At 49.3% G+C, this 20,227-nt stretch overlaps 1 protein-coding gene across 7 annotated transcripts in view; it reads right to left on the bottom strand.

Annotated features, from left to right (window-relative positions):
• Positions 1–20,227, bottom strand: part of MIER1 (MIER1 transcriptional regulator) — an 846,254-nt gene that overhangs the window by 441,545 nt on the left and 384,482 nt on the right. For all 7 annotated transcript variants that reach the window (XM_069641951.1, XM_069641950.1, XM_069641954.1 and 4 more), the window contains one exon: positions 18,988–19,060. In XM_069641951.1, the coding sequence (XP_069498052.1) occupies positions 18,988–19,060 (73 nt within the window). The remainder of the gene's footprint in view (positions 1–18,987; positions 19,061–20,227) is intronic.

The raw sequence follows: 20,227 nt of genomic DNA on the forward strand, positions 1-20,227 counted from the left end.
TGTCAAAGTCACTTATAAGGGAATAACTGACAAAATTGGTATAAAGATAAACAACATCTCTTATGTAAGAGCTCCGCTATAGGACGATCAGTTATCTGGGCGGAAAAAAAACAATCTGTAGGGACCTAGGCACGTGAGGGCTTTTTGGTACACTACACGTCACGATAGTGTTCCAGACACGCCTATGCCGATGTCCCCTTTCGGTCCCGAAAGACAAGATGCAATACTCTGCGGTTACCACCGGATGTCGGAGCATGTGATTCTAATCAGATTAACAAGCATCCGAAGTGTAATTTGTAACAAATTTAAGTATTCTATGGAATGCATGTGCTTTATGAGCAAATAGTGTCAATAACTTAATTGTGTGAACTAAAATGGTCTCGTTAAATCTTTGAAGTCAACTTATGTAAGTTTCTCCAATCTCACTTACCAAGGTCCATTTTGGGATCCACTGTATTGAATGCCATTAAGAGATCAATCATAAGTATCTCGCAAGAAATCCTTGTTAGTGCATGGGGCAGGGAGGATAGCTCAGGAGCAATGTACTTGTCATGGAACATAGAGCAGCATTGGTTTGATACCCGGTCCAGCACTTCAAGGCTAGACTCCAGCACACAGCACAATAAGAAAGTCCAATTTAAGGTGTATTTTTTTGTAACATGACAGAATATCGTGCCAAACAGCCACCAAGGCAATCTCAGTACTGTTGCTTGGACAGACGCCTCAATGAGAGGAATTATGAGGCTCATGGCAGGCTTGCAACGGGACGATAGTTCTTCAATACAATTGGATCAAGTGAATGTTTCATTAGCAGCAAAGTTACCACTCCTTTAGAGTCAGGGACCATTCCTTCAAACAAGGATTCATAAAAAAAAAAAAATCACCATAAAAAAGGTAAATATAGCCTCGGCAGGATGTTCAGCAATGAGTGTTGCAAAGGTCTCCTCCAGATGGTATGGGGTGAAATGAGAAGTGAAAGGTCACAAGAAGTCACTGATCAAAAATCAAAGATAGGAAAAGATAGGAAGGAACAAGTTACTTACCTGTAACTGTTGTTCTCCAGCATGGGTCTGGCATGGATTCACATGCTCATGAATATTCCCAGTCAGGCTGGGAATCCTCGGTAAAGAAAAAAAAAACCAGTATCAGTTTCGTTTCTGATCTGTCTTTCGTAGTAATAACCAATCACTGGTCTCTGCGTCATACTGACCACAGCCAATGACTGCCCTCTACCTAAGCACCGCCTCTGGCAGCCATTTTCAGATTTGGAAGCACGTGAAGTGGCAGTATGACCAAGTGAAGAGCCGCAGAGGGGTAGGCGGGAGGGTTTGCATGTGAATCCATGCCAGGTAAGTAACTTGTTCCTTCTCCAGCATGGGGTCTGGCATGGATTCACATGCTCATGAATAAAGAATACATAGCAGTACACACATGCACAACCACGGGAGGTGGCAAAGGCTCAACATCAAGCAATCTTACATCCTCACCAGGCTCATCTCAGGCGAACAGGTTGCGCAGCACTGCTTGGCCGACCCTGGACTCCTCCCTGGAATCCCGATCGACGCAGTAGAATTTCGTGAAGGTGTGCGTCGACCTCCACGTAGCAGCCCTGCATATGTCCAGCAGGGGCACACCAGAAAGGAACGCCGTGGTAGCCGCGAACGCTCTGGTGGAATGGGCTCTCAGACGGCGGTCGGTTTGCCAACCGATGACAGTACATGATACAGCCGGAGAGCCATCTGGAAATGGAAGCCTTCGAGAGAGCCTTCCCCTGATTGACAGGTCCAAAGTTCACAAAGAGTTGTGACGTCTTCCGAAAACACTTCGTGCGGTCCACGTAGAACTTCAGCGCTCTAGCCACATCCAGCGAGTGCAAAGTCCTCTCAGCCGGCGACGGGAAGAACACAGGCAACACCAAGGGTTCGTTGAGATGGAAGTCGGACGGTACCTTGGGCATGAAGGAGGGGTGCGTCCTGAGCACTACCCTCGTGTTGTGAAAAGTCAAGTACGGGGCCTTGCAGGAAAGGGCCTGGATCTCTCCCACCCGTCGTGCGGAGGTGATGGCCACAAGAAACGCTGTTTTCCACGACAGAAACTTCAACGGGGCCGAGTGCAGAGGCTCGAACGGAGGTCCCATGAGCTTGGTCAGCACCACGTTGAGCTCCCTTCACCGGCGGGAACGATCTGAACAGTCCCTTCATGAACTCTTTCACCAGACGATGAGACCACAAGGACGTCCGGCCCGTGGTTCTGGTGTATCGGGAGATCGCAGCAAGATGAATCTTGATGGACGCATGTGCCAGTCCAGCTTTGGCCAGCGTCAGCAGGTACGGCAGTACCTGGGGAGCCGTAATCCGTAGAGGGTTAATCTTCTGTGCGTGGCACCAGACAGAGAACCTCTTCCATTTGTGTCCGTAGCATTTAAGAGTCGAGGACGCCCTGGCCTTTGCAAGAACCTCTCTGCAGTCGGCCGGTATGTCGTATCCTCCAAACTCTAGCGCTGCAGGAGCCAGGCCTGCAAGTTCAGCGATTTCGGGTCGTGGTGGAGGATGGCGCCTCCTTCCCTGGAGAGTAGATCCGCGTCCACTGGCAGCTTGATTGGCCGGGACGCTGACAAGTCCAGAAGGTCAGGGAACCATATCTGCCTCGGCCACGCAGGTGCGACGAGGATCATCCTGCACCGTGACCTCTTGAGCTGGTTGACGAGCCGGATTAGCAGTGGCAAAGGAGGGAACGCGTAGAGGAACAGGCCCTCCCAGGGGAACGAGAAGGCATCGCCCATGCTCCTCGCCTGGGGAAACCTGCTGGCGAACAGGTCGATCTGGGGTGTCGGAAGAGGCGATCCACTAGATCCTGCCGTAGTTCCCACTCGTGGCACGAGCACAGCTCCCTGCTGAGTGAGTCGGCGATGGTGTTTTTTATCCCTGCCAGATGAAACGGCACCAGAAACATCCTTTGGGCGACGGCCCAATGCCACAGGTCCTGCGCCTCCTTGGGCAGCGCTGGAGACCTGGTTCCGCCCTGTTTCCTGATGTAAAACATGGTGGTGGTGTCGTCGGTGAAGATCCTCACCACCTTGCCCTCGAGGGACGGAAGGAAGGACCTGAGGGCCCAGAACACTGCACGGAGCTCCAGGACGTTGATATGGAGGAACTTCTCCGTCGGGAGCCAAAGGCCTCTCGCGTGCAGATTTTCAGTGTGCGCTCCCCACCCTGCCAGGGAGGCATCCGTGGTCACTGTCTCCTGGTGGTCTGGGGTCTGGAAGTCCATGCCCGCCGTCAGATGCGCGCGGTTGCCCCACCACCGGACCGCTCGGCGGAAACTCTCGTCGAGTGTGATCCTCTCCTCGAAGCTGCCCGTCGTTTGGATCCAGCGTGCGTCCAGGAACTCCTGCAACGGGCGCATCCGGAGCCTGCACATGGGAATGAGGTAGATGCAAGAAGACATCATTCCGAGGAGGGACTTGATGGACCTCACCTTGGCCGCGTCGGAAACCAACATCCGCTGTACCTTGCCCAGGATGGACCTGGTCCTTTCCTCCGACAGGGAGGCCAGAAGGGACACTGTGTCGAGCTTCGCTCCCAGAAACAGTGCGTTTTGCGCGGGTACCAGGTGGGACTTGGCGTAGTTCACGGAGAATCCCAGGTCCGTGAGAAGTTGGACGGTCCTTGCCGTGTGCTCCACGGCGAGCTCCCTCGTCTTGGCTCGGATGAGCCAGTCGTCCAGGTAGGGGTAGACGTGGACCCCCTCGCGGCGTAGCTGCGCCGCCACCGGTGCGAGGCACTTGGTGAATACCCTGGGTGCCGACCGTAGTCCGAAGGGGAGGGCTTTGAACTGGTAGTGACGCCCTTGGACCACAAACCTGAGGAATTTTCGGTGCCCCTTTAGGATGGGAATATGGAAGTAGGCATCCTCCAAATCCAACGACGACAGGAAGTCTCCTTCCTCCAGCTGCCCCAGGACGTGCTGGAGGGTGACCATCCGGAACTTCTGCGCCTTGATGAACTTGTTCAGACGTCGCAGGTCTAGGATGGGGCGCCATCCTCCCGTCTTCTTCTTCACGAGGAAGTATCTCGAGTAAACTCCGGAGCCCCGAAGCCTCTTTGGGACGAGTTCGATGACGCCCTTCCTGAGTATCGCCTTTACCTCCAGGAAGGAGAAGCTGAGGGACGTGAAGCTCTTTCCTGGCCACGGGGGGGGGGGGGGGGGGACGCGCGGGCACCTTCTTTGAAACTCGAGCGCGTGGCCCCGGGCTAAGGCGTCCAGCACCCAACGGTCGGTGGAGATGGACTCCCACACGCTGACGAAGCTCGCCAGCCGGCCTCCCACCGGGGTGCTTCGGTGGGGGCCCGACCCCACGGCCGGTTCAATCCTGTTTCGACGAGGCTTTGCCGCCTTGACCTCCTTGGCGACGACGGCGGGGTCCGCCAGACTTGCCTCGTCCTCTGTAGGCCTCCTGAGACGAGCGGGCCGCTTGACGGTAGGTGGAGAAACCGCCGCCGGAACCTTTGGAGGCGCCATTGCCTCCGCTGCTCCGAAAGGGCATCCGTCGTTGCTGCAGAACCCCAAGGGCCCGGGCTGTCTCAGTGTCCGCTTTAATGGCCTGAAGGGAATCGTCCACTGTTTTCCCAAACAGGTTGTTCCCATCGAACGGCATGTCCAGGACTCTGGTCTGTACGTCTTGACGGAAGTCCGTAGCCTTGAGCCATCCACGCCGCCTAAGGCACACGCCGTTGCCCAACTGGCGAAACCCAGTGTCGGCGATGTCCGTCGCAATAGTGATGGCGTGGTCCGACGCCACCTCGCCTTCCTGTAGGATCTCCAGGGCATCTGCCCTCTTGTCGTCCGGTAGGAAGTCCAGCAGGGGAGCCAGTTTGTACCATAGCTCCCTGTCGTAGCGGGCCACGATAGCCAAGGCATTGGCCGCTTTAATCGTCGTCGCTGCAGACGAGATGACCCTGCGTCCCATAGCGTCCAATTTCTTTCCCTCGCCGTCCGGTGGGGAAGTCGATGTGGAGGCCGCACCCCCCCCGCTTTCTTCCTGGCCGCCGCGGAGACGACGGAGTCCGGGGTAGGCTGCGCCCGGAGGCACAGGGGGGTACTTCTTCTCGTACCGGTCTCTTCTAGCTGGCGTCGTGGAAGGGTTCTTGAGGAGGGTGCCCTGGCGATCGTGGAGTGGAACGATCCAAACTCGTCGGGCGGAGAAGCCCTGGTGGGAGGTGACGACGGTTGATCCTCGTCGTATACCTCGTCGTCCGTACCCGTCGCTGCTGTGTCAGTCCCCGTATCATCCCCTCGGGTGGACGGGGAGGAGGGCTGGACGGGGCGCGACGGCTGAAAAGGAGGTGGAGGGTGAATCATCCTTTTCTTGGGCGGGGGAGCACCAGAAGGTCCCGGTTCAGGATCCCCCGACGGGAGAGGTTCCTCCGTCGGCAACGGTAGTCTCGTCCTTATCTCTGAACACAAGGACTGTATAGCCAACAAAATGGCCGCCGAGTTGTCTTGCGGCACTGGCAGAGGGGAATCCGACGGGCGATCAGGGGCCCCGTCGGCACCCTCGACGATGTCGTCGTCACCTGCGTCGGGATCGATCCAGACGGGCCGGTCTTCTTCCACGCCAAGGCCGTGGCTTAAGACCTCAATCAGCTCTTCCTCTGAGGTTGAGGCCGAATCTATGACGACGCCCTGCCCCCCCTTTTTCTTCCCCGCCGGGGGTTTCACGGGGTCCTATCGATGGGCACAAAAGAGGACTCCCTCTGAGGTGGCAGGGAGACTGAGCCCCGAGGTCGCCACCACTGGTGTAGCCTCCACAGGCTGAGCCAGGGCCGCCGCGACAGTATCGCTAGAGGGCTTGGCCGGATGGATTAAGGCCTTCACCACCTTAGGTGCGCTCACCGCCTTATCCTTGAGGGGGGGGGGGGGGGGGGGACACTGCCTCGCTCCCCCTCAGATGGGGCCTTCGAGCTCGACCGGGGCCTCTCCAGGAGCTTCGCCGGGTGCTCGCCCTTCCTCTTACCCGACCCAGAGCGTTGGCTCGTGGCTGAAGGTGCCGGGGAGGGTGCGCCCTGCCTGGCGCCCGTAGAGCCCGACCGTTCGGCGCTCCCGGTGCCAGCGGACTCGCGGTGCTTGGCCTTGTGTTGGACCCCCGTCGCCGGGGCGTCCTCAAAGGTCTTAGAAGACCGCTCGGATTTCTTCCTCTTCTTCTCGCCTGACGGGCTCTTCCCTTCCAGCCAGTTGGCGAGACGTTGATGGCGGTCCTTCATGGTCCGCTCCGACATATTGCCGCAAAACGCACAGTCCTTCTCCACGTGCGTCTTGTCCTCATGTAAGCAGTAGAGACAAAAGGAGTGTTCGTCCTCCTTAAAGACGTTCTGCAGCTGGCATCCAGGGCAGATCCTGAACAGCTTTCCGGGCGTCGAGCTTCCCTTCTCCTGGGCCATGTCCGGGCCTGAGAAACTTCTGGAGTCCTCCAAAAGCGTAGCTCGACGAAATCTTCACCCTTGAGGGGCGCAGACGAATCCGACACGGGTCCCCGTTGATCGGATGGAGAGTCGGTGGAGCTTGAGGCTCTTTTGACCGAAAAAACGAAGTTTTTGAGAAAAAACGTGAAAAAATAGCACTAACGCTCGAGAGCAATAGCACGAGGATCCCAACACATGAACGTGCGGTAAAAATCTGAAGATGGCTGCCAGAGGCGGTGCTTAGGTAGAGGGCAGTCATTGGCTGTGGTCAGTATGACGCAGAGACCAGTGAATGGTTATTACTACGAAAGACAGATCAGAAACGAAACTGATACTGTTTTTTTTTCTTTACCGAGGATTCCCAGCCTGACGACGGGGAATATTCATGAGCATGTGAATCCATGCCAGACCCCATGCTGGAGAACTGCTTCTTCCCAATCTAAATGTACTGTACCTTCTAGTCAATGTCTTGCTGAACATCATCAATGTTGGCTATACAGAAGAGCTTGAGAGCTTCACATTGCTCTAATGAGGTTTCTGGGCTAGACTGGCAACAAAGGGTTTAAAATACCCTGTTCGCATAAATAAATGGCCTTAATTGGAGAATCCCGCAACATAGCTAATGATACTATTGTTTCATGCACGTAATAGATTTTATGGGATACGAGCAGGACTAGAACAGCTCATTAAGGGCACCCAGCAACCAAAAGATGAAAAAAGACCAAGAGACTAAGGCCGGACGGCTCAACTTGTGTGGCTAAACCTGGCCCCATAATATTCAGCAGTCCAGCTTTGTGGCAAATTCAACAACTTTTCAGGTAAACCAACAGATTGGAGAAATGCAAAGGGTCTCTCCTCTAGATATACACATTCACAATGTGCTGGCCCCTCGATCACACACCAAGCACAAAAGGTTTTAGCGGCCAGCCATTCAGGCTGTTCTTAAAAAATGCCCAACACTCAGATCCACCCATTGTTTATTGGGATGTGTTAGGGGACAATTCCTAAAGTCCCACTTGGAGGTAAGACTTTAGTAAGCTACCCCAGTGGTTTTGAAGATCCCAAACTCTTAGCATCAGTCTGTACTACTCAGACCTTGGTATTCTGGCAGACAGTCAGGCATATTTTAACATGAAGATGTGAGCTGTAGTGAAGTGCACTGAACCCAGTTAGTAATGCACTTCAAAGAAACACTTACACATACATTTATATTTGTTAGGCAAGATTGTGTGTAGCATCCTTAGGAAGACTACAGCAACTTTGACCTCCTGGCAATAGGAACGCAACCTTTGTTATAAGTCTGTACCACATAGGTTGTTAGTGTGGCTGAGCAGCCAGGCTTATCTCAAGAGGGGTCAATGTGAGCAGTAGGGTTGCAACACAGTTTCACAGTGACAGTTATTAAAATAAACACTTCCACTCAAGGTTTCTTGATTAAACAATTATTAATTTATTTAACAGTCAGTGATAAGCCTTCTTCAGTTAACAATTATAATACACTCTTAGTTTCTCTAAATCAGATGATACTCATTGGGGATGACACACAGACACTTCCTACACCCTCAGGTGACTTAAATAGGTAGGACACTAGTACATTTAGAGCAATACTGAGTTTGGGTGTAAAGGGTTAGATAGGGAAATAAAATAAAGGTTAACAAAACATTCATAAACTGATAAGTACTTTTTAAAACCCTCCAATGCAAGGTAAATTAACCCTTTCCTGGGGGAAGGCAAAAGCTGAAGATCTTTGTGGGTAAGAAAAAGTCTTGCACAATGTTTTTAGAAACGTTTGTAGAAGTAAAATTCACTTGAAGTGCCACAAACTGGGAGGCTTGTGAGGGGCAAAGCTATCAGTAACTCTGGAATGTCAACCAAGACAAGTCTCAACTGAGAGCAAGTAAGGCTACACAACACGAGGTAAGTTCTATTAGACTTCACAGTACCTTTGGTTAGAAGAAATGGATTCAGCTGGCTTCTTTTCCAGTGTGGCTTTGCAGATCCTGTTGTTCCTGTGCCTCAGTCGTGGGTACAAGAGCAATAACTTCTGGGGACTCCTGCAACACAATGGGAAGGTCGGCAGTAGCAATGGGCAAACTTCCAATTCAGCGGCACTTCACGGTTTCAGCTCCTCGCGCCTGACAGCAAATAGCAACACAACGGTTCTCGGATACCACTTCAGACTTTGCTCGCATATGGGGTCCAGCACACTGTTGAGGCGGCTCAAGCTTCGTCTGTATTGCTTCAGGGACGTCTAGAGGATCTTCCTGGCGCTCGGGTCCAACTTAAAAGCTATCCACTTGGTTTTGTGTTCCTCTTCTTGGTACTTTGGTTCCAACAGCAGCAACAGTGGAAGTACAGCCAGCTTTGAGAAGATGTCCAAAGGAGTTCACTTTGAAGTTGATTGGTCCAACCAACTCACGGGGAGAAGTCGTTCTTGCAGGGCTTCTCTAGTCAAAACGAATTTGGAGCTTCAGCACTGCAGCAGAGCTTCAGCGGGTAAACCAATGGTCCAGGAGTTGCAGCAGGCGTCTCTTCGAAGTTCTTCTTCGGATCCCTTCGTCCAGTGGTCGACTCTGCCTTCCAAGCCAAAAGCCTTGCCTTTTATGCAGGTTTCTCCCATTCATTCCAGCCTAGCTGTCAATCACACAACAAGGTGGCTGTCCTTGTGGGACAGCCAAAAGGACTATCACCTTTGGGTGCATTCCTGTGACCAAGGGGATTAAGCACAGGCGGGCTTCATTCGTGAATCCCGCCAAAGACAAAATGAACAAAGGGACCAAACCAGGTTTGGCGTGCAAAGTAAATCTCAAGAAGGACCTTTCCAGCACGAAAAAAGAAGACCGCAGCCATTTTGACAAAATGGGCACCCATGGGTGCCTTACTGCAGCTGCGAACGCAGCCCGCGGTAAAAACACAATGGTAGTAAAAAGTAAAGCACTGCCACCAGCCATTAATTGTAGAAAGTGCAACATAAAAATGTTACATGAGAAACTAGACAAAGGGCATACCAAGTAACCCCTCCAGCACCTTATGGTAAGATAGTGTGTGCTGGATCTAGAAAGTTACAACATGCAAGCAAAGTCAATTTCACTTAACTGCTCATGGAAACTGTAGTTTCGCCAAGAGAAGGTATTTAAACCTTTGGGAAATCTAAGTCGTCCATGTGTCACTGCACTGAAGGTGCTTTGTATCACAATGTAAAGATGATGCTATGAGTTTGTCAGACTCCAAAGTCAAAATAGAAACAGGGCCCAAATCACAGGAAAATACATGAGAGAGAGAGTCCTAAAGTACAGCAAAAGAGCAGCGGGTCTCTAAGGTAGAAGGGAATTAATTTGAGAATTCTCCATAATAATATTAAAGAACAAGTTACTTACCAAACTGGTAACGTTCTTTCGATGGGATGTTCCTCCGACATATTTCTTATCTGTGTTGTTATCCATTCTTGCTTGCTGGCATCGGAAAAATGTTTCAGTAGAGGGCGCTGCGCGTCGACGTCCTTGGAGTTGGTGTCCCTCGACAGCCTCCGTATCGGCACCAACGTCATCATGAGTATAAATAGACTTGTGCAGCGTCCGTTGCTCAGTTCCATTTTGAAGTTCAGATTTGCTTTGCATTAATTGGTTAGCAACCTTGAAGGAGCGTAAGCTGCAACTACAAGGGAAGTTTTACTGCGGGGATGGATGGGAGGGGCGATAAGGAATACGTCGGAGGAACATCCCATCGAACGAACGTTACTAGTTTGGTAAGTAACTTGTTCTTAGAAGGGATTGTGTCCTCCGACATATTCCTTATCTTTGATAGACTCCCATAGCAGTAGTGTAAAGAGGAGGTGGGAGTAAAGATGAAATATTTCCCTTTAAAGATGTACAGAATGCAACACAGCTTTCCCAAATCGTCTCGAGGAGGAATCCAGGCTGTAAAATTTGGTAAAAGTAAGTGCGGACGTCCATGTGGCAGCCGCACATTTATCTTTAATTGGGACCCCTCTTTGGAGGGCTGAAGAGGCTGCGCTACCCCTGGTTGAATGAGCCCTAAGATGTTCAGGGGGTTCTTTTACTGCCAATTTGTAGCATTCTAGAATGGTTAAAATGATCCATCTTGAAATGGTCGGTTTTGTGATTGGCAATCCTAATTTGTGTCCTGCGTATCCTACAAACAATTGGTCTGCTTGCCTTATCCTAGCAAGTCTGCTAATATAAAAACTCAAGACACGCCTTGGATCCAGCCTCTGTAATCTCTTCCCTCTTTCCCTGGATGGGGAGGAGGATAGAACAAAGGTAAGGTTATTTTCTGAGTAATGTAGAATTCAGAGACCACCTTCGGGAGACAATTAGGCTTCACTTATAAAACAACCTTGTCTTTATGAAAGATTGTATGAGGAGGTTTTCAAGATAGAGCTTGTAATTCACTCACTCTTCTAGCGGAAGTTAGAGCCACTAGAAAAACTGTTTTAAGAGTGAGAAATCTTAATGAACAGGAATGAAGTGGTTCAAAAGGAGTACCCATCAGACATTTTAAGACTAGATTTAGGTCCCACAATGGAACTTGAAAGGCTTTGGTGGATAAACATTAGTTAATGCTTTCAGAAATTGGATTGCCAATGGTATTTTGAAATATGAAGGCTCCTCATCAGTACGCTTAAAGATTGACAGCGCTGCAAGGTAGCCCTTGATCGTACTCATTTGAAGACCTGAATTTGCTAAGTAAAGCAAGAAAGATAACACCATTGGTGTATTACATGAAAAGGTTTCAATATTCTCTCTACACCAGCTGCAAAATTTGCTCCAACGGCAGCGGTATAAAGTCTTTGTTGCTCTGCCTTCTAGCTGAAAGCAACACCTCCATGCCGTTATCCGGGAGACCCCAATCCTTGTATCTTAACCTTTCAGAAACCAAGCGGGAAGGTTGAGGGTTCTGATGTCTGGATGGAGAACCTGATCTCCCTTCTGCGAGAGAAGATCCTCTCTTTGCGGAAGACGAATCGGAGGACAGATGGACATGTCTAGAAGGTTCGGGTACCACATTCTCCTGGCCCAATCCGGGGCAATTAGGCTCATGGCTTTCTGGAATCTTCTCAACCTCCTGATCATTTGAGGAATGACCGGGACTGGAGGAAACGCATACAGAAGTGGAAACTCCCAGACCACTTCAAACGCGTCCCTTAGAGCTCCTCTCGGGGGAAATTCCCTTGAACAAAACTGATCGCACTTCCTGTTGATGCTGGTGGCGAACAGATCCACTGGAAGGGTTCCTCAAAGGGTGAAGATCTCTTGAAGGACTTCTTGAGCTAGCTCCCACTCGTGGGAGACTGCTCTGCCTGCTCAGAGCGTCTGCCGGCAAGTTTTTCTCTTCGGCTAGGTGAACTGCCGATAGAGATATTCCTTCTTGAATTGCTCAAAACCAGAGCTGCATTGCCTCTCTGCACAGTGGCAGTGACCCTATGCCTCCTCTTTTGTTGAGGTAGTGCATGGCCACTGTTGTCCGTCATCATCAGGACATTCTTTCCCTGTAATGATGGCAGAAAAGCTTTCAGCGCTAGTCTGACTGCTCTCAGCTCCAACAGGTTGATGTGTAGTCTGGACTCCGATGGAGACCAACGACCGCTGATGGTCAAGTCGTTGGCATGGGCTCCCCACCCCATGAGTGAGGCATCCGCGACTACGGTTATCTCCGGCCATGGTTTCCAAAACTGTTCTCCTTTCAAGATGATATCCCGACAGGCCACCACTGAAGGTCTCGAGCTACTCTGTCCAGGACTTGTAGGAGATCTGACATTCTTCCCGAGAATTGCGACCACTGGGTTCTTAGTGCCCATTGGAGGGATCTCATTCTCAGGCGAACTTCTGGCACAAGGAAGATGCAGGATGCCATGAGGCCTAGCAACTTCAAAAAGTCGAAGGCTGGTAGACGTTGGGCATTTTGAAACTTGGTGACCATCTGTAGAATATCTTGAGCCCTCACCTCTGGTGGCGAGGCTTTTCCCAGGGAAGTGTCCAGGACTGCTCCAATGAACTGGAGTCTCTGTGATGGTATCATCTGTGACTTCAAGTTGAGGGAGAAGCCCAGCGTGTGAAAGAAGTGGCGACAATCTAGCTGGATCTGAGCTTGTTCCGGAGATACTGCTCTGATCAGCCAATCATCCGGGTAGGGGTAGACATGGATCCCTTCCCTCCTTAGACTTGCAGCCACTACCAACATTAGCTTGGTTAAGACCCTCGGGGCGGAGGTCAGCCCAAATGGCAGAACTCGAAATTGATAGTGAGAGTTGGCTATTGCGAACCTCAGGTATTTCCTGTGTTTGAGATGGATTGGCACATAGAAATAAGCATCCTGAAGGTCTAGAGAGACCAACCAGTCCTGAAGCTGGAGGGCCTGAAGGATCCGAGAAAGGGTTACCATCTTGAACTTGTCTTTCTTGAGGAATTTTTTCAATTCTCACATGTCCAAGATGGGTCTCAGTCCTCCATCCGTCTTTGGTACTACGAAGTAGGGAGAATACTAACCCTTGTTCCTCGCTACGGGTACCGGTTCTATGGCACCCTTCTCTAGCAGGTCTAAAATCTCCTGCATAAGGAGCGGGTCTGGAAGCTTCAAAGGGGTGTTCCCCGGTGGATGACTGAGGAGTGTGTAGGAAGGGCAGGCAGTAACCTTGGGCAACTGTCTCCAATGCCCAAGCATCCGACATAATAGCCTGCCATTCTTCCAGATGTTGAGTTAACCTGCCCCCTACTGGTGTCTTGTGAGGGGAGACCTCAGAGGGGTTTAGAAGCGGCTGACGCAGATGCCGAGGGTAAAGTGGCACCTGCTGCCGCGGCTTTTGTATTTGTACCTTTGACCCGTCCACCACGGTTGATCGTTTCTGGCCCCTTTGAGCAGGCTGTCCTCTGCCTCTTACGAATGCGGAGTAAAAGCGAAAGGACCTACCCCTCCAGGAAGCTCCTGAGGGGCGATTTGGAGTCTGCCGGATTGCAGCCCCAAGGGATTTCGCTGCTGCCTTGGATGTTTGTAATCTCTCCAGGCTGTCATCAGCCTTCTTTCCAAATAAAGAGGTGCTGTCAAAGGGCATGTTCAGAAGTCTGGCTTGCACATCTGGAGCAAAACCAGACTTCCGCAACCACGCAAATCTGCCGATTGTGGTACTTGCCACCATGGCCCTGCTGATGGGGTCAGCAGAATCAATGCCCGTTTGGAGGGACTTGCACATTGCATCCTTTTCATCCCTGATGTTTAAGAATGCATCCCTTTCTTCTCCTTCTGGGAGACAGTCAGCCGCAGATGAAGCACACCCCCAAAGTGTGTGGCTGAATCTTGCTAGCGTGCAATCGGCGTTAATCGACTTAAGCGCCATGCTACATACCGAAAATACTTTTTTTGACATGGCATCAAATCTTTTATCATCCCCATCCTGTGGAATAGTAGGGTATGCTGAACTGTTAGATCAAGTCGCTGCTTGTACAACTAAACTCTCTGGAGTTGGATGCTTGCTCAGATATTCAGGATCTGAAGCTGATACTCTGTATTTAGCAGAAAGTTTTTTATTTACTGCAGGGATAACTTCAGGAGTTTCCCAATAAGCAGATATTTTTATTTGCAGAGCAGTACGAAAACAGAATAACAGGATCCTCCTGTGAATCTATCTAAAAAATCAGTCTGGTCATCCTGCTGAAAAGACGGTGCAGTTGTAGTCCACCCCATGAATTCGATTATTCTGGCCATCAGAATCCTATAAGGAGTTTCAGCATGCTCTCCAGGGTCTGGTTTAGCAAACTCTACTTCTGGAGAAGTATCTAAACCACTTGCCTCATGTAGAAACTCTTGAAGGTCTTTTAACCTGTTCTCCTCAGAGATCAATTCCTCTGCCATGGGTATTGTAGTCCTTTGCAAACCAAAGGGTCTCTCATTGTCGGAATCCTCCCCTTCCTCATATATAGAGGACAAGGCTCTAAAGTAGTCAGACCTAGCATCTGGTTTAAAACCCATTTCTAGAGCAGAAGGAGCTAAATTTGTTGGCACTGCCTGAGAAAGCGTCAAGGTTGTCGACGTGGACGTCGTAGGCTTCGACAATCCTGAAAAAGGTGCCGAAAAAGTTTGAAAAAACCATGATGCACTCGAGAGGATCGGAATCCTACTCGGCTGCGTCGAGATTGTCGATGGCATCCTCGACGTCATGGTCGGAGCTTTTGACACCTCTACTGTCTGACGTAGTGACAGTGGCAAGTTTGTCCTTTATCGGGGTTGACAGTGGCGTCAAAGACTGTCGATGAAACCGATTTATGCGTCGACAAAGGCGATAACAGATTTTTGAGTCGAAGGAATCTTCGACGGCGGCGTCTATGACGCGGTATTATTGCTTTTACTCGAGGGTTCATGACGCTCTCGAGTACTTTCTTTCGCTGGGTTCAACGACTCGCGGCATTTTGATTTTTCGGGTCTTTCACCCAGGGTATCACCTTTAGACGTCTCCGAGGGGGTCGAGGCCACTTTCTCGAAGACGCCAAGCATTTTTTTAATGAAATTCCTACCACTTAGCCAGAGTGCTGTGTTTCGTGGGACAGGGGACCCTTTCTGGGGAAGTAGAGGAAGAAGAAGAGGGAGATCTGCGACGCCTCTTCTTATAGTGTTTTGATCTCGAAGACTGGTGAGAACCGCTTCGAGATCTTGAACGAGAATGTTTCTTTTGTCGACGAGGAGACTAATGTCTCGACTCAGCCGAAGAAACTTGCGAGGGAGTACAAGTTTTAAAGTCCTTACCTCTTTCTAACTTCCCCTTACGCTCTTACAAGGCTTTCGCCATCATGGACATACAGTCCTCGCACTCCGAACAGTGATGCTCCGATCCCAGGCACCACAAACAGATCCTGTGAGGATCCGTTAACGACATGTTCTTCCCAGTCACATTTTTTTAAACCAGACCGTGGAGTCGATGCCTCAGATGAAGAAGCCATTGTGTAATGGTAATAATCTTCGAAGAATAAGAAGGTTTTCCTGAAGAAAGGAACCGAGCGTTCTGTTTGCAAGGCCCACGAAGAGCGGAAATACAGAATTGAGTAACAGACGCTGCGCAAGTCTATTTATACTCATGATGACGTCGGCGCTGATATGGAGGCTGTCAAGGGACACCGACTCGAAGGACGTCGACGCAGTATCTACTGAAAAAATGTTCCGAGGCCAGCAAGCTGGAATGGATATCAAAGATAAGGAATACGTCGGACACAATCCCTTCGAAATATAGATTATATTTACACGAGTCACTTTTAAATACTTAGCACAATAATAACCAACACACACAGGTATACTTTACAAGACTTTCCATACTTTAAACTGCTTCAATTGTGCACTTCTTAGTTGTTAGTTGCTGAACATGCACAATTGTTACAGAAGTTGGACAGGTCCATCGTTAATAATGTGCAGCCACAAAGTAATACAGTAATTGCATTTAGTCAGCATGCACATATAAGATAGGGATTTTTAGGAAGGAAAACAGATGGTTAGTGTTATCCTAATCTCTAGGAAAGATACAAGAAGATTTAACTAACGTTGGAGACCCTGTTAAAGGACTCGCTAAAAGGACATAAGCAGCATCTTGAGTCAGAGGTAAGAGGGGGCTGCCCTGGACACCTCTATGTGCACTTCAACGCTCTGAAGAGACTTTCTGGAATAAGTTAAGTAATACCTTTTCCCCCCACAGTGCCTTAGTTTTGAGGAAAATGTTTGTGGTGGATGGTCCGCGATGTTGCAGCTTTGGACCCGACCTCCGAATTCCTTGGTCAGGTGACGAAAGGCAAGACAATGGATGGCGTCTCTCAGCAGCAGTCTCTCTCGGGGCGGATCTCTGGCACTGCTTTTATCAACTTCTCTGATCACTGCAGTTTTGGTACCTTTTCTGCAGCACCAACACAGGACGCAATTCGTCCGGTCAATCTTCTTCGTTTCCTACAGTCCCACACTCTGATGAGGGGGTTCTGGGAGAGTTGGATCGCTGGAATGTCCTTGAGGGCTCGGCAAAGATTTGGACAGATTCGGCCTTTCCACGATGTTGCACTCGAAGTGGGCATCAGGACACCTGGTACTGGGGTTCCGCAGCTCTGGAAACTCGCAGGACTTCAGGAGATGGCTCAAATCAAAGTTAGTCTTGGGACCGGTTGTTCACACCAGGGAAAGGGAAGGAGTGGTCCGCTTCAGAGTTCCTCTGTTGCACAGAAAATGGTGTCTGGACAGCTGTGGTTACTTCATGGTGTTGCAAGGGGTCTGCAGGCTCCTCTGGTCGTCTTCTTCAGTTACTTCAGCTTCCAGTGGTCGACTTGCTTTTCACTACAGGAACCTTGCCTTTTATTCAGTTCCAGCCCTCACTCCTCTGCAATCTTCCCCAGCAGTTTACAGAAAGGGGTGTTTTGCTTTCCAATCAGGAAAGCCAGACCCCGAGTGGGAGCTGGTCCCATTCAGGCACTCTGGCAGACAAAGGACAGAGGGGTGGAAAACTCCTCCCCCAGTTTCTGCCTGCGCGCGCGCGCACACACAACCACCCACCCAGAATGGTAGAATAAGGGCTAAAAAACAACAATCACGCTAGAAATGGCAAAGAAAGAAGGGAGGCCCCAGGTTGGTACTTGGGTGCCCCTATCGTGCACTACCAAAGTTATGGGCATAACCTGTGGTAAAAACGACAACAGTTGGTAGGACGCGTCCACTGCCACCAGCCATAACTAGGCAAGTGTCTGACTAAAATGTCACATGAGCTGAAATAAGGGGGATGGCGTGGTATCCCTTTGGCACTCCACATAAGGTGGGGTATGTCTCTCAAGACTATAAAGTTATAGTACTAGATTTCTCTCATTACATAACTGTAATTCCTCTAAGATAAAGAAAAAGCATCTCAAAGGAGGACCCTAAGGGTCCCCAGCAACACTGCCCGAGCTGTGAGCTGCAATAGTAAAATAAAGATGCCTTTAAGAGTTATGGAGTACAATAGACTCCATAGGACAGACCGGTAAAATAGAAAGAATAGAGTTCCAAAAGACAGAACCCATACAAATGAATGAGTAGGAAAAGGCTCCACTCATTCAGGATTAAAGAAAAAGGCCCAGAAGTCCAGCAAAAAAGTGCTGGGGGTCTCACTACGAGGGGATGAAGTACAAACTTGATGAACCCCCCCCACCCCCCAACCGGATGTCTTTGGCTAGAGAGCAGTCTAAACTAGCCCAAACCATACAGAGTATACACAATTGCCCTTTTTAGGCCTGCCTCATGGTCACCACAAAAGTCCCAAAATAAAATGGCCAAGAGTAGTAAAACGTGCATTAGTACCAGAATGACTGCCATAATGGTACATAGGGCTAAAAAGGCGGCACCATTTTCTGCAACCCTGGTGAAGCCAAAACTAAACTAGAGCTGCCACCAGTCTACTGCACAATACAACACAAAAACACCCCTTTACTAGGAGCCATATGACCTACAACAGGGCAGCACATTTCAATGAGTCGCAGTGGCAAGGGGCTTCAGTAGAAGTACTTCTCACCAAAAAAAGGTCAGAGATCCAGGAAAGTCAAAGGAAAAAAGCAAAAGGTTTAGAGGTCCCATAAAATGAGGCAGCAAATCCCTCCCCAAAAACGTTATTCTGTCCCAGCAAGTACACGCATCTAATATGGAGATAAATGCAAGCTTCTCATTTAATGGTTTAATTCCCACAATGCATTGCTCTGTGGCTCTGCACTCGAGGTGAGCTTCCAGGGCTGGCTTTTAGGTGGTGCTTTAGTGTGTGGCTTGTAAACTGAAGGGGTCCTTTTTCTTAAATGTTTTACTCCACCATAATATTGATGTGTTTGGCATTAAGGTGTATTCACCTTCAGACTTAAAACAAGTCTTTTATTGCATGTACATTTCCAATACATTAAAAGGAATATGAAAGAAGAACCAGTTACTTACCAACTGGTAACGGTCTTTCGACTGGATGTTTCTCCAACATATTCCACATCTTTGACATGTAATGTGCACAGTTGTGGACATTACATGTCTAAGATGTGGAATACGTTGGAGGACACAATACATTCCAAATAGGCATTAAGGACAAAGACAGCAGTTTGGAGTACATATCAGTAATAAAAAAGGAAAATCTGAATCCATTCCTTTGAGACGTGCGGTTTTAGTATTATCTCCTAGTACTGATGAAGCTGCTAGAAAATTCAGCTGTGCAATGGTGACTGAAAACTGCCCATACTCACAATTTTACTCATTTTTCATTCCTGTCCCACACTGCCCACAAATGCTACACCATCTCTGTTTTTATGGTATGCTAAATACTGCCATTCTGAAATACTAATGTTTGCAGTTTTCTCAAAGTAATAAGTAAGCATATTTGTCGGAATAGGTTTGGAGTCTACAGTAGAAAGTATTTCGTCCAAATCTAAATGTACCGTACTGTTATTTCTAGTCATGGAAATCAATAGATTGATTACTTTGGGGAGAATGGTCTCGCTTTCTCTTGCACAATGCTTCGTACACGGAGCACCATAAAAACACAACTCACCCTTTTCCGTAGCTCTGTATTTACAGACACCAACTGGAATTTCAGCTTGAAACATCGAGCCTACCATGATTTCCTTTGTTCACACAAAGACAAAAGGAGACATTTTAAGCAAGTAGCAAGCAGTATTGCATTTCAAGAGCATGCCACAAAAAAACAAGCTCTGCGATCTTTATGTGTTGTTCCTTGTCAAGATGTTTTCTGTTCACATTACAAAGAACATATTTCCAATGAAATACGTTTTACTTAATTGTCCCAAACAACAAGTCATCGGTTTATAATCACATCAATTTCACTTCAACATTCAAATGTATTGATTATTGTAATGCGCTATACACAACAACAATTGTGTTGATATTGATATTTTATTTCTATCGCGCTCGTACACAAGTGTTTCAAAGCCCGATAAGGCAAGGGTGTGGAACAGGGGAGAACAAAACAACGATCTTACTCGGCCCAGTAGCATTGAGAACGTGCAATTGCATGGGAGAGGGAGGGGAAAATTGCATGGAAGGAGGGACAAGTGGAAAGTGTGGAGCAAAGGAGAAACAGATTAAATGAAGGCAACAAACAGTGGTAGTGCAGCCAGCAATTGGCAAGTGCTTGGTTTAAGGGTGTGCAGGGAACTGTATGGGTACAGATACAGACCCTAGTACAAGGGGTGGCCCGGAGTCAGTGCGGGGGGGGGCAGGGCGAGTAGGTACCTGGGCCCGGAGGACAGAGGGTGGCCAGGTGCACGCTTCCAAGAGAGAACAGACCAGCAGGGGAGCGAAGACAGAAGCAAAGAGGAAAGCCTTGAGGTGCTTCTGGAACCAGAGATGGCTCTCCTCAAGTTTTAGAGTGGCAGGGAGGCTGTCTCAGAGGGAGGCCCCAGCCGAAGACAGATCTACCCCCAGCCAGTTTCTTTGGAAACCAACTGACCATGAGGGTGTTAGAGGTAGAGGAGCTTAGAGCTCAAGAGGGGAGGTATTTGCGGAGGGATAGCTGAAGGTATTTTGGACCCAGGCCCAAGAAAGCCTTGTGGACAATGCAGAGGGTTTTGAATTTAATCCTTGCATCCACTGGGAGCCAATGGAGAGATTTCAGAGCGGGAGAGATGCGATCCCAGGGCTTGAGGCCAAGGACAAGTCTCGCAGTCCTGTTCTTGATTAGTTGCAGAAGGCGGAGAGTAGAGGCAGGTAGATTTAGAAAGAGGCTGTTACAATAGTCCAACCTAGAGAGAACCAGAGATTGGGAGACCATG

This window comes from Ambystoma mexicanum, chromosome 1q (genome assembly GCF_040938575.1).
Source record: "Ambystoma mexicanum isolate Mex_15411 chromosome 1q, UKY_AmexF1_1, whole genome shotgun sequence".
NCBI lineage: Eukaryota > Metazoa > Chordata > Amphibia > Caudata > Ambystomatidae > Ambystoma > Ambystoma mexicanum.